Source organism: Ciona robusta, chromosome 9 (assembly GCF_009617815.1).
Source record: "Ciona robusta chromosome 9, ASM961781v2".
Classification (NCBI taxonomy): domain Eukaryota; kingdom Metazoa; phylum Chordata; class Ascidiacea; order Phlebobranchia; family Cionidae; genus Ciona; species Ciona robusta.
In genome coordinates this window covers 8,201,798-8,215,689 of record NC_143243.1, presented here as the reverse complement: position 1 = coordinate 8,215,689, position 13,892 = coordinate 8,201,798, and the positions used below count along the sequence as shown (strand labels likewise).

The window sequence follows — 13,892 nt, the reverse complement described above, 5'->3', positions numbered from 1 at the left end:
CAGCAAAGCACTATATGAAGGTAAAGAAAGACATTTTATAATTGTCGAAAGCCTATTCATACAGAATTGTGGGTTTTACATTTACAAGCCCCTTCACATCATGCATATTAACATGATCGCAGAAAAACAGCAGAACATATAATAGTGTACTAATGTACCCGTAATCACAATTCAAACAGTAAAATAAAAACAAATACCAATCTTATTATTATTATTATTATTTACAGAAATTCAAAATACTAATTCTAAAAATAACACAATTTGTGCAGATATATCAATACATATCATTCGTAATATTAAATTACACAAAAACATTTACTAAATGTTGCAGTTATTTATGGGATGCCAAAACAAAACAAAAATGAGAACAAATTAAATGATTATTTTAATATGTTGTTTGGAAACGAAAGTTGTTTAAAGAAAACACGCAGAGCAAAACATGAAGTTAAATAATAGAAATACTGTTTGTGTATTATGGATGTTTTTTATACATTAACCTGGGTGCTCACTTCAAATAAAAAGCAAACTATAGACAATATATATGTACATAACTTTCGCACAAACAAAAAGTGCAATATTATGAGTGGGAATTACACGGACACCTATGGCAGTTAGTGCCAGAAAGCCTTGGTGTAAAATAAGTTTAAATATATTTTCGACAATACGCTAGAATGATAACTTAAAAACAAATTGCAACAAAAACATATTGTGTTTGAAACATTAGTATTATTATTTCAATTTGATGCATATGTTACTTTCTATGGAATTTTGTTTGTTTTCAACCATAAACTAAATAAATAAAAGAATAAATAAAATATAAAGTTGGTGTGGAATATGCATTATAGTTGGCAGGACAATTTTAGCGTTATCTTGTTTTCAATCTTTAAGATTGAGATTTGGCAGAAACGTATTATAATAGGTTTGCAAATCATCAACTAAATACAATGTTTATTAAATCACATTATTTCTTGTGCTTTGCATATTTTCTTGTCCACTCTATCGCATTCTGCAAATATTTCTCCCTGTTATCAACATATAACTTGGCAATCTCAGGGACCAACGGGTGTCCTGGGTTGGGATCGCACAGAAGCGAACTGATCGACAAAAGTACTTTGGATACATTTAGCGCAGGTGACCATTGCGAACGCAAAATATCCAAACAAATATTCCCAGTGCTGTTAATATTGGGATGATATATCTTTGTAGTGAAAACAACCTTGGGTGGTTTAAATGGGTAGTCAATGGGGAAATGTATTTTAAGATAGAAGGCTCCCCCTTCATAGGGTGAATCAACAGGGCCCATTATTGTGGCTTCCCATTGAAACAAGTCTAAACCTTCTCCAGCAGGAGCTGCTGTACAATTACACGGGCCATCTTTCTCCAAATCTTTAAGCTCTTTCTTTATTCTCCTGAGAGCCATTGCACAAGAAGCACAACCACTGCCTATAACATTAACTTATTCTATAAGTGTTTTACTTTTCTGCAAAAATATAAAATCATTTATACGCATACTAATATATAACTATTGGACACTTAGTGAAGAATCCTCCTGTTGTCCTATGAGAGATGTTGGCGGTTGCTTAGTTTTGGGTTAGTGGTTAATAGATAACGTGGGGGGATTCTTCACTAGCACCGATATTGTATAACTGAATATTATACGTGACATGCCTATTCGCTTGGTAATATATTAACCTTACCATACAGAACTAACTAAGTTCCCTGTACCACACTTACCCCAACCAACCAACCTTTTCTCGAGTAAATGTGCTTCAAATAAACAAGAGAGCAACAACAGACATAATATCGGCGCCGTGGCATAGTGGTTGGCGCGCCTGCCTGTAACCCAGAGGTAATGGGTTCAAGCATGGCCTACTCAATTCATTTGTATTGAGTAGGCCATGGTTCAAGGCTCGTCGCTGCTACTATTGTTGGCGTATATGTCCTTGGGCAAGACACTTAACGACAATTGCTCCAACCCAGTGGTCACTAATGGGTTGTCCAAATTATCAGCCATACATAAAAAAAATAAAAAATCCCCAAAAAATAATTACCCACAAAGTAACGTACATGGTAACTCGTAAGCTGGCACGAGGTGTTAAACCCGTGTTATAACGACTGTCGTTTTCCAGCCACGCGAGGATAAAGTAAGTTACATTACATTCATTCATTCATATGCACGAAACGGTGGCAGCGTCGAGCCGATAAATCATAAATCGAGGTAACGAAAGTCATTACAGCACGGGTGTTTTGTTTCATACACCATGTGCTTGCTTACAAGTTACTTTAGTGACGACTTCGTTAGAGCAACTGCCGTTTTTTGCCAGAATACACAAACGCCCACAATGGTAGCAGCACTGAGCGTCGAATCAAACACCTCTGGGCAACAGGTGTTCGTATGCAAAACATTGATGGATTGTTACGTAAGAATTGCATTTATAACTTTCACATAGTGTGGGTTAACGACTGTACCGTTTTGTTGCTAAATACATTCTCTTTGTTGTTTTAATTAATTAAAAGCAGTTGGAGTCAAGCCGGCAGGTAGCGCTATAGAGCAGTGTTGGCACAATGTTGGGTAAGAAAACCCGCTTCTTCGCTTATGGACCGGATTACTCATAAAAATCACGTTTCTTACGGTTTGAATTCTCAGTACGCACAATTGCCTTATATGCCTCACTGCAAGTCAGCGTTGTACCGCCCATTGTTGAATGAAATAAAACAACAATAGACGTAAACACCCACGCGATCAATAGGCGGATGGCTTAAGTTTCGTGCGATTAATAAAACATACGCCTCGAGTAGGCTGTAGCTTTAGGCGTTTAATTCCCCACATCTAAAAATATTTTTTTTACAAAAGAAACTGCAAAACGTTAAATCTCATTGCACAGTCAGGGGCGTTTTAAACAAACGATGAAATATGATACAAATCCTATGATTGTTTAACGCAAGTTTTCTTTCCACACTAACATGTTTGATTTTCTAAACTACTTTCCACGTAAGTGTTGATACCAATGTAGTTGTTGTTCCAAAGTGACAACTAAACCAACGGTTTAAGGTTGCCAGTCATGGCCCTCAATCTCTTCAAAGCGTCTACGCTTCAATAAACGCACACGAAATGTTGTCGTTAATTGAATTATATTTAGTATTTACATACTTTTGTTATAATACGATTACATGCTACCATGTGAGAGGTTAGAGCTTGCCGTTGGTTCCAAATTTGCGGTTGATTTTCCAGCAAAACAAACAATGCGAGCCATAGAGGCCGTTTTGGGATAAACCAATATAAAAGAGAGCGACGTTTCATGTCCCGGTTGCCATGCAATTATGGTGATATACCGAAACACAATAACCGTAACAGTGAAGCATCAATTGGATTATAGACTTTAAAAAAATGTTGGTGAATATGTAAAATTTAAAACAAGCTAAACACACGATGAAAGTCTTGGTTATATAATGTGTCGGGTCGAAGCCTTATACTCGGGACATCGATTGACCCATGGGACTACCTTCAAGCTCCTGCCGAAACAAGAACATTCAATAAACCATGATGGTAAAGAAAATAAAACTTTTAACTGAAACGGTAGGTTGGTGTGCAATGTGGTATGACTTTATTTTGTTCATCGTCCCTTTAATAGTTAACAAAGAATATGTAAAGAACTATATAAACGGTCCTGCGATAGGGCGTTGTTAATTGTTGAAACACTACCAGTAAATATGTGACATCATATCCTAATGGCATCCCATCTTACCCCACTTACGAGCAACACAACATTGACTTACCCTTGCTACTTGTATGATAGAACACAAGGCACAAAACCAAGAGCAAAGACAATCATTCAGGAATGAACCCTGCAGTGAAAAAGTGACTTTTGTTAAAGAAGGGACAAGGATACATTGTTGACCCCAGGCACAAAACACAATATCACGGATAAAGTTACTTAATAAAGTTGACTCTGATGTACGGTGACTGTGCGTTCACAAGGTCAAACGATCTTGTATTACAACAATGTAATCGCCGGTAAAGTTTGTTCATAATTTAAGTATAGGTTCAGGGCAATTCATTTAAATTTAAAATCGTCGTTTCGGTTTCTCTGAAATAAACGTTTGTTTTACTTAAACATTTCGTCCGCCATTTGGCAAGACTTTATCACGGTTTAACAAATGAAACATCTATTTACAAATAAACTTGTTAGCAGAAGTAACAGAATATTAAAGTCTGGGAAACCCCCAACTAATATCTTGCTGAATGGCGATTAAACGTTGGAATAAAACTAACGTTTTTCTACAAGATGGGAAAACACTGTTTACACTACGATGATATTTACTTCAATGCCTTTCCGTTCCCTTGTCGCTTCACGGGTTCTTGCCATGAAATAAATACCACAAGGTCCCAGCATGGACGCGATGCCGCACATAATGCAACTTCCTTGGTCGACCTTCTCCGCATTTTGACCTGGAGTTCACACGTTAATGGAGTCTATATTGGTATTTATACTAGATGTGTTTCTAATGAATATATACAAATTTACATCAAACATGGATTTTCTGGTCACTTTCAATACGACAGCCCGTTAATACGGTTTCATCTTAAACACTTTGGTTACAAAAAAATAAAAAAATTCAATGATGTTTATAAGAAAAGTAATATCCGTGTTTAAGCCACCACATATATAACTATAACTTATTGAATAATAAAGGTGCTTCATATACGTTTCAAGCAAATTTATTCCAAGGCTTGTATTATGACAACCGCTGGTTGAATGAATCGGTTTATTCGCAGAGCGATCCTTCCATTTCCGGGTTGGTTCTATTGTTCTGTCACGATTTTAACGCACGTCATAGGATTGTAACAGGCATACTGCAATCTTTGAAGCCGCGTTTCCTTAACACTTGTCGTGCAAATTACTGTGGCGTAAATTTACACATTTGGTTTTAACTCTTTTGTTTTATTAAACGACCGCTATCAGTTATTAAGTTGTAAAATACCCTTAATTTTATACGACATGTGTACGTAATGTTAACTCAGCGTTGGCTGTAATTACAAAGACTTAACTATCACTTGCTTTAATAGCATAGCCGCACACAAATGGCAAGCACCACAATGCCCTTCCAACTATAACATATATTTAACCAAAGCTCGTAAAGTCGTTTCTATAGAACCGGTAAACAACCCGCCATTTATATAAAAGCCAATGATGGAAACTTCAATAACAAGATAATAAATTATCATAGTTGCGTACATGCTTACCTGCTGTAACACAAGGTACGATGTAGGTGATGATACAGAGAGTGCAGTTGCCGAAACAATCAAACAATCCGTAAGTCCATTCGCCCATCCTGATACTTCTGTTTATTTATCGCAAATAAAAACTAAATCTGCTGAAAGAATGAAATTGATTGCTTTATAAAACCGGGACCAACATAAGGTTTTAGTAGATTGCAACTCAACACAAACCGAATCTAACGGACTGTGGGCAAGTGATGGCTTGTTGTTCTTCCATGGTGGTTACCGTTAGCAACCCCCGGTAATCGGAGCCGCACACGACCTATCGTCTCCTCACAAAACCCTGACACTTCAGAAACTTTGTTACATTGAAAACAATCTTGTTCACCATAACCATGACGATGTACTTTATTATGGTTACAGCTACACAATCGTACGCGGCAGACTGAGACGTTTCTTTTTATAAACGTATCCTATGGAGACAAACCATTGAAAAGTTTTGTGTTTCAAACAACCTTTTCCTTCAGTTACTGAATAACAAAGAAAAACGAAATTCGAGACGAAAACCGAAGCCATCTTACCGGCTCATTGATTCAAATCATTTCCTCACCGACGAGTCACCTAATATACTGTTGTTGCTGGGTGTATTATACCGGTTTCGTAAAACAGTTATTCTGGTATTTATTTGCGTACCAAAGTGTTGACGTCTTATACAGGTCGTCTTCATCAGACTGAACGGCACTTAAGCATCGCTAAACCCATGGTGGTTGGTAAAGTTAATTACTTAGGTTTGGCGTGTTTGGGCGAGCGGGTTTATGGTACAGAACATTAAACTCCATTTTTCGAGATTCAACACTTGTTTTAAATAATCGACCGGCATGCCAGAACTGTATTACATCTACTTTCTACACTATCGTACGATTTCCACGTTTTACCTAATCTTAACATCCAAACAGCGTAGCCATCTTCCTTTTCGCAAGAATTCCCCGAATGATCTCGCCTTTTCACAATCCGCCGCGCCCATTTACACGGATGAGTAATTATTCGGATCTCACGCGTTCTGCGTTACCTCAACCAACCCACAGTTAGCTATAACAGGATTCCAAACTGGAACACTTTTTCTATTGCCAACTAATTTAATCATTATTGCTGGTGTATTGTCTCTCATTCGTTAGAACCGGGCTTTTTGCAGCCACGTGACGGATATTATACTAGTTAGTTTGCAACCACAGTTTTATTTGACATTTTACTGTAATTTTCACTCCAGCGTGTTTTAACGACTGTCGTTTTGTTGCTAATTTCCTTCTATTTGTTGTTTTAATTAATTTGATTATTGCTATCGTATTCAAATAAATTAATAAATTGAATTAATGTTATGTTTTCACTTAACGTTAAAACGAGGAGATGATAAAACATGACATGACGGCGAAAACTCAATTCAAGTAAAGTTTCCCCCGCGTACAACAACGATGTCGCAACAAAAACAACACGACACATTAAAGACACAATGTTACCACAGTAGTTACGGCAACAATATTTATAATCCCAAACAAAAAACACACAATAACCTGGGAGGAAGTTTTCAGCTTGAAAAGTTCGTAACCTATTTAATACAATCGGTATCGGGACACCTTTAGCTCATAATATCCAAATATCCTGATCATGTTTCAAACAATTAACAACGGTTTATGGGAGTCGTAAGGATACGGTTTTATAATTCTTCAATGTTTTTTGTTTACTATAGGTGTCCCATCTTACCCCACCCTACCATATACAGCAACCTATATTTTCTGCCGTAATTTTCCAGTAATAATACTAGCTTTGAAAATATTACGTCACACGCCTTAGGCCATGGTACAGTATTGTTTCAATCTTTATTGAAACTAATGCGTTTCTTAATAGGCCAACTCCGCATCCCCTTTATAACCGTATACATTTACTTTCCGAAAACAATAGCGAAAATCTTATTAATTAAAACAGCGATTAGAAGGGAATTAGCAGTGAAACTACAATCGTTAAAACACGCTATGGATGCAAACTACTTGAATAAAAGCGTGGCTGCTAAACCCAACATAGTTAGCACACCGAGTTATAAAATCTAAACTACCGAACTCGCAACCTAACAAACAATAAATGCAACAAAAAACACTGGTTGCCAAACACAGCTTCAACAACAGTGGCACGCCCATACAGTTAACTTCGTTCGCATAACTATGGCCCACATGCTGTAAGTGGGCTATAAATAACTTTGCGCTGCGAATCGTGTCTCAACTGCTCGAACCGGCTTTTATCTCAACAACTTCTCGATTTGTTTGAAACAAACCAGAAATCAAGAAAGCCGCTTTACGTTTAGGTCAATACTTTTTACGCAAACTTTTCTTCCCATTAAAAGTTTAACTGGGAAATAATTAGACATAAATGGATCACTGCTTGTCTGCTAAGGTGTAGCCAACTATGCTTCTCTTAACTAAATTTAAATATGTTTTAACGCGTTTCGTTTTGTCGCTCTCTATTGTCTTTTCGTTTCAAATATTCTTATACCTTCGCTACGACAAATAATAATCTTCTTATTATTAATTATTGTTTTAATCGCTCCCGACAACAAGCCCACAGAGTAACATCCTGTTGCTGCAATGATACAACGTCACAATAACGAACTGAGTTACCGCGCCCATTATACGCATGAGCGATTCTACACCACGTGTTTCTCGGTATTTGACAATTCCTGTTCTACATTCTAATTGGTTATTCGAGCTGCTAATAAAAGCGAAATAAGATACAGCAATTTGAATATTTTATACCAATAATTATAATTATAAACGGGCTCGTAATTCTCGCTAATACAACTATATCAATGGATGAAACTTGTTCATCCTCGCATGGAAGGGCAACGACAGTCATTATAACACGGGTGTTCTGTTTTATACACCTCGCGTCCGCTTACAAGTTACCATGTATGTAACTTTGTGGGGGATTGTTTTCTGTATGACCGACAACTTGGGCAACCCAATCTAGTTCTGGTTCCAGCGGCTTCTCCATAACACAACCTAATATATGAACCAACACACAGGAACCAACACACAGGAACCAACACACAGGAACCAACACGCAGGAACCAACACGCAGGAACCAACACGCAGGAACCAACACACAGGAACCAACACACACCAACACACAGGAACCAACACGCAGGAACCAACACGCAGGAACCAACACGCAGGAACCAACACACACCAACACACAGGAACCAACACACAGGAACCAACACGCAGGAACCAACACGCAGAAACCAACACGCAGGAACCAACACGCAGGAACCAACACGCAGGAACCAACACGCAGGAACCAACACACAGGAACCAACACGCAGGAACCAACACACAGGAACCAACACGCAGGAACCAACACACAGAAACCAACACGCAGGAACCAACACGCAGGAACCAACACACAGGAACCAACACACAGGAACCAACACACACCAACACACAGGAACCAACACACAGGAACCAACACGCAGGAACCAACACGCAGGAACCAACACACACCAACACACAGGAACCAACACACAGGAACCAACACGCAGGAACCAACACGCAGGAACCAACACGCAGAAACCAACACGCAGGAACCAACACGCAGGAACCAACACGCAGGAACCAACACACAGGAACCAACACACAGGAACCAACACACAGGAACCAACACACAGGAACCAACACACAGGAACCAACACACAGGAACCAACACACAGGAACCAACACACAGGAACCAACACACAGGAACCAACACACAGGAACCAACACGCAGGAACCAACACGCAGGAACCAACACACAGGAACCAACACACAGGAACCAACACACACCAACACACAGGAACCAACACACAGGAACCAACACGCAGGAACCAACACACAGGAACCAACACACAGGAACCAACACGCAGGAACCAACACACAGGAACCAACACACAGGAACCAACACGCAGGAACCAACACACAGGAACCAACACACAGGAACCAACACGCAGGAACCAACACACAGGAACCAACACACAGGAACCAACACGCAGGAACCAACACACAGGAACCAACACACAGGAACCAACACGCAGGAACCAACACACAGGAACCAACACACAGGAACCAACACACAGGAACCAACACACAGGAACCAACACACAGGAACCAACACGCAGGAACCAACACGCAGGAACCAACACGCAGGAACCAACACACAGGAACCAACACGCAGGAACCAACACGCAGGAACCAACACACAGGAACCAACACGCAGGAACCAACACACAGGAACCAACACGCACCAACACACATGAACCAACACGCAGGAACCAACACACAGGAACCAACACGCAGGAACCAACACACAGGAACCAACACGCAGGAACCAACACACAGGAACCAACACGCAGGAACCAACACACCCCAACACACAGGAACCAACACACAGGAACCAACACGCAGGAACCAACACACAGGAACCAACACACAGGAACCAACACACAGGAACCAACACGCAGGAACCAACACACACCAACACACAGGAACCAACACACAGGAACCAACACGCAGGAACCAACACACAGGAACCAACACGCAGGAACCAACACGCAGGAACCAACACGCAGGAACCAACACACAAACACACAGGAACCAACACGCAGGAACCAACACACAGGAACCAACACGCACCAACACACAGGAACCAACACGCAGGAACCAACACACAGGAACGAACACGCAGGAACCAACACACAGAAACCAACACGCAGGAACCAACACGCAGGAACCAACACGCAGGAACCAACACGCAGGAACCAACACGCAGGAACCAACACGCAGGAACCAACACACAGGAACCAACACACAGGAACCAACACGCAGGAACCAACACACAGGAACCAACACACACCAACACACAGGAACCAACACACAGGAACCAACACGCAGGAACCAACACGCAGGAACCAACACACACCAACACGCAGGAACCAACACACAGGAACCAACACGCAGGAACCAACACGCAGGAACCAACACACAAACACACAGGAACCAACACACAGGAACCAACACGCAGGAACCAACACGCAGGAACCAACACACAGGAACCAACACACACCAACACACAGGAACCAACACGCAGGAACCAACACGCAGGAACCAACACACAGGAACACACAGGAACCAACACACAGGAACCAACACGCAGGAACCAACACACAGGAACCAACACACACCAACACACAGGAACCAACACGCAGGAACCAACACACAGGAACCAACACACAGGAACCAACACGCAGGAACCAACACGCAGGAACCAACACGCAGGAACCAACACGCAGGAACCAACACGCAGGAACCAACACACAGGAACCAACACGCAGGAACCAACACGCAGGAACCAACACACAGGAACCAACACACAGGAACCAACACGCAGGAACCAACACGCATCCCAGCAACAACACGCTTCAACGTAAATGTTGAAATAATACTTATACAAATCTCAAACCGTTTCCCTCACCATCGCGTTTGTTGTGTATTACGTCATACTTGATTCGATGAAACTCATCAACACTTGTGCAAAAACAACCGACAGTGTAAGCTGACTGTATATACGACCTGCTATAATACACACACATATATATAGTGGGCCATGCGTTTAATACATGTGACAAACATGTTATAACGCGTGACAAACATGTTATAACGCGCTGAATCAGCTTGAAATAAATGTGTTTAAACTAATAAGTTCTATTGTTATTGTGTTAAAAAAAATAATCACTTTACTATTACTAAATCAAGAGCTTTTTGTTTCGACTGCTTTTCTACAATAAGGTTGCGTCACTCGTAACATATTTTGTTCGAATTTTTCACGAAAGTTAATTCTGTTAATTTCGTTGCTCTCGAACGCCGCATAGTGTTCGGATATTTGACTCCCCATCGAAGCAACCAAATAGTTATTCGGCATCCCGATTACATTTCGTAATATCCCAGTTATCCAAACGTCATCAAAATGAAAGAGATTTGTTTCCATCGAAGCTTTGTACAACTCCCGCATCGTGGCTATAGACATCGTATAAAACCCGCCATGGCAAAAATGTGGGTACACCCCCCATTTAAACACATCTTCTGATACATACCATTTGGCGCCTGGTGTTCTCTGAGGTTTACTTTTCTCCGCCAGTTTAAACCGCATATTATCGGGAACAATTTCATCCTAAGATATCCTGAATGTTGATAATAATTAAATATATTTTTCCTTAGTTCGTCCACGTCAATCAACATATCATCATCAGCCGACGCATACAAGTGACCCCCAAGTGAAGGCTTTGCATTGAAATGTAAGTTTGTAGCGGCCCACGCCATCCCTGCTAACGTCTTCTCCGCTATGTTTCTGTAATAAACCGCTGTGGTCATATAACGTATTACATTATATAGTAGGGTGGGGGAAGATGGGACACCTTTTTATCCGATCTTTTCGTACCAGTTGGTAGAAAGCAATGATTATGAACCTGTATTCTCACGAATCACATATATCGTGTTTAAAATATGATTATGAAATATGGGATATTATGTGCTAGCATGCATGAGAACGTAGGATTTAGACCAGAGTTTGCATATGACACCCATAGTATACCACGTATACACTTTAAACGTTACCCACCCACCCGTATTTATCGTCGCCACTATATTGCAAAATATCTTTATGATTTTCGCTTTCGTCTTCTAACGAAGTAAAGTTGGCTTCACTTCCATACGAACCAACCACGAACACGGTGTAAAAATCGACGTGCCCAATATGTGACACGGATCCCCAGGTTTGACGTATGGTGTCTCGGTTAAGGGTATTCCCCATCGCCGACTTAACGAAGGTGACGTGCACGAAGTAGGATTCTGTGCGCAATAAATAAAGTTACATCTAAGCTATTATACGACACCTTAGAAACTTTTACTTAAGTAGTTTTTACCCGAAACGACTGTTGTTTTGTTGCTGTAATTTTGCAAACCAAGCAAAGTTTACGAAACTACAGCGCTATGGCTGTTATACACAAATCATGCTTGGGCCTCGACGTCACTACGGCGGAGACAAAAATCATCGAAGTAATTAGCGTGGGAGGAATTGAGAAAAAAGAGGAGTAGGAGTGGGAGCACGCGGCACTTCTGTGTGAGATTGGAACACATGCAAACTAATATTGTTCATTACCTCTGCCGGGTAAACACTTGGTATTACTTTTGTTCCGGAGTTGTATGTCTGGCTCCATTAAAAAGATGGGCGGTTTAATATTTTGTTCTTCGTTGCTCCTCGTATTTACAACGTTGGTGTGACATTTGATCATCCTGTTAAAGATACAACGAACGGTAACAATTAACATACGAAGGTACATAGAGTGGGGGGAGACGAGACCCTTATATATATTGCTCAATATTTCCAAAGTGAAAATATAATCCGCTTGCCGGTACTATATGTTTAATACCCTATCTTTATCGACGCATGGCGGGACAACGACGGTCGTTATAACACGGATGTTCAAACTTACCTTTCAAAAAATTGAAATTGGACGATTTGTAAAAAGATTGAAACCATAAATAATGACATAAAGAGGAAGATCAATCTTCGTATGTTGGCATTAGTGTTCATTGCTTTGGTGAACTGTAGATACAAATATACCGTTTGGCTAATATAGAATACCATGGCGTGTCTCGGTGTACGACCTCACCCATATAGAACAGTTTAGCGCAATTTTAAATGTTTGATTATCTACATATTTATATGATGTCTACAGATAACTAATATAAGGTGTCAGTCAATACATGGTTTGCTTTATATTAGTTACCTTTACAACAAGAATCGACAGCTTATGTTGCCTGGACTGTTACAGCTTTGCAAAGAGTTATCGGCCAAACTTATAAACCTTTGTAAACCCCTTTGAAAACTACTTGTTCTGCTGTCACTCGAACCACAACAATTCTAATTCACATAAAGAATTTGAAACGAACTTCAACTTAATTTGAAGCTAAACGTTTGTAATTAAGATGGCGCTGTGATGAGATAGTAGCTTCGGGCAAGTATAGACATGGTGAACAAGTTCAATCATAATTAAAACATATTAGAAAATTAGACCATCAGGCTATAGCAGCGAATGGGATATGGAAGTTGTTTATTTTCACATGGTGAGGCAACGACAGCCGTTATAACACGAGTGTTTGTTTCATACACCTTGTGCCCGCTTACGCGTTACCATGTATGTTACTTTTTGGGTGAATATTTTCTATATAGCTGTCAATTTCGAAAACCATTAGTGACCACTGGGTTGAAGCAATTGCAGGAACTAAAGCTACGATTTTTTTTAGCTTTTCCTTACATAATTGTTTAAATGCTGTCCACAATGAAGCTTCGGTTTGGTCCGTATGTCACCCGGCATCGCTCGTCCACACGTTGGGTAATTAAACGCTTGTTCGCCGTCCTGTGCGGTTTCTCCGACACAACTTGTAAAAAACTTCAAATAAAACCGTGGTTCCTAAACCTACAATACAGTGTAATATTCATCCGTGATCATCAGATTCATCGAAATGTCACCATGTCTTGAATTTTCTTCCTCCAACAAGTTGTGTCACACTAAAGGCCAGCAGTGTGAAAACAC

The 13,892-nt window shown here is 40.2% G+C and overlaps 2 protein-coding genes and 1 pseudogene across 3 annotated transcripts; all 3 read right to left on the bottom strand.

The window, feature by feature from the left end:
- Positions 1 to 10: 10 nt before the first annotated feature.
- LOC149731944 (ubiquitin-conjugating enzyme E2-17 kDa-like) lies at positions 11 to 1,509 on the bottom strand. Its single transcript, XM_089885530.1, has one exon. The coding sequence runs from the start codon at positions 1,418 to 1,420 to the stop codon at positions 962 to 964; it is 459 nt and encodes a 152-aa protein (XP_089741656.1). The 5' UTR covers positions 1,421 to 1,509; the 3' UTR covers positions 11 to 961.
- Positions 1,510 to 3,115: 1,606 nt separating this feature from the next.
- On the bottom strand, positions 3,116 to 5,411 carry LOC149731943 (uncharacterized). Its single transcript, XM_089885531.1, has 4 exons — positions 5,246 to 5,411; positions 4,323 to 4,450; positions 3,778 to 3,846; positions 3,116 to 3,513 (listed from the first exon to the last, which is right to left on the bottom strand). The coding sequence occupies exons 1-4, from the start codon at positions 5,331 to 5,333 to the stop codon at positions 3,469 to 3,471; spliced, it is 330 nt and encodes a 109-aa protein (XP_089741657.1). The 5' UTR covers positions 5,334 to 5,411; the 3' UTR covers positions 3,116 to 3,468.
- Positions 5,412 to 10,749: 5,338 nt separating this feature from the next.
- LOC149731942 (beta-1,3-galactosyltransferase 5-like) lies at positions 10,750 to 13,779 on the bottom strand (annotated as a pseudogene). Its single transcript, XR_016385740.1, has 5 exons — positions 13,614 to 13,779; positions 12,789 to 12,901; positions 12,455 to 12,588; positions 11,919 to 12,144; positions 10,750 to 11,644 (listed from the first exon to the last, which is right to left on the bottom strand). The product of XR_016385740.1 is annotated as a beta-1,3-galactosyltransferase 5-like (transcript).
- Positions 13,780 to 13,892: the final 113 nt, after the last annotated feature.

Coding starts and splice junctions, on each gene's coding strand:
- LOC149731944 (XM_089885530.1), bottom strand. CDS start 1,420: ATGGCTCTCAGGAGAATAAAGAAAGAGCTTAAAGATTTGGAGAAAGAT.
- LOC149731943 (XM_089885531.1), bottom strand. CDS start 5,333: ATGGGCGAATGGACTTACGGATTGTTTGATTGTTTCGGCAACTGCACT. Junction 3,847..4,322: donor GGGAACGGAAAGGCATTGAA/GTAAATATCATC, acceptor TTTTCACTGCAG/GGTTCATTCCTGAATGATTG. Junction 3,514..3,777: donor CTATCATACAAGTAGCAAGG/GTAAGTCAATGT, acceptor TTGTTTCGGCAG/GAGCTTGAAGGTAGTCCCAT.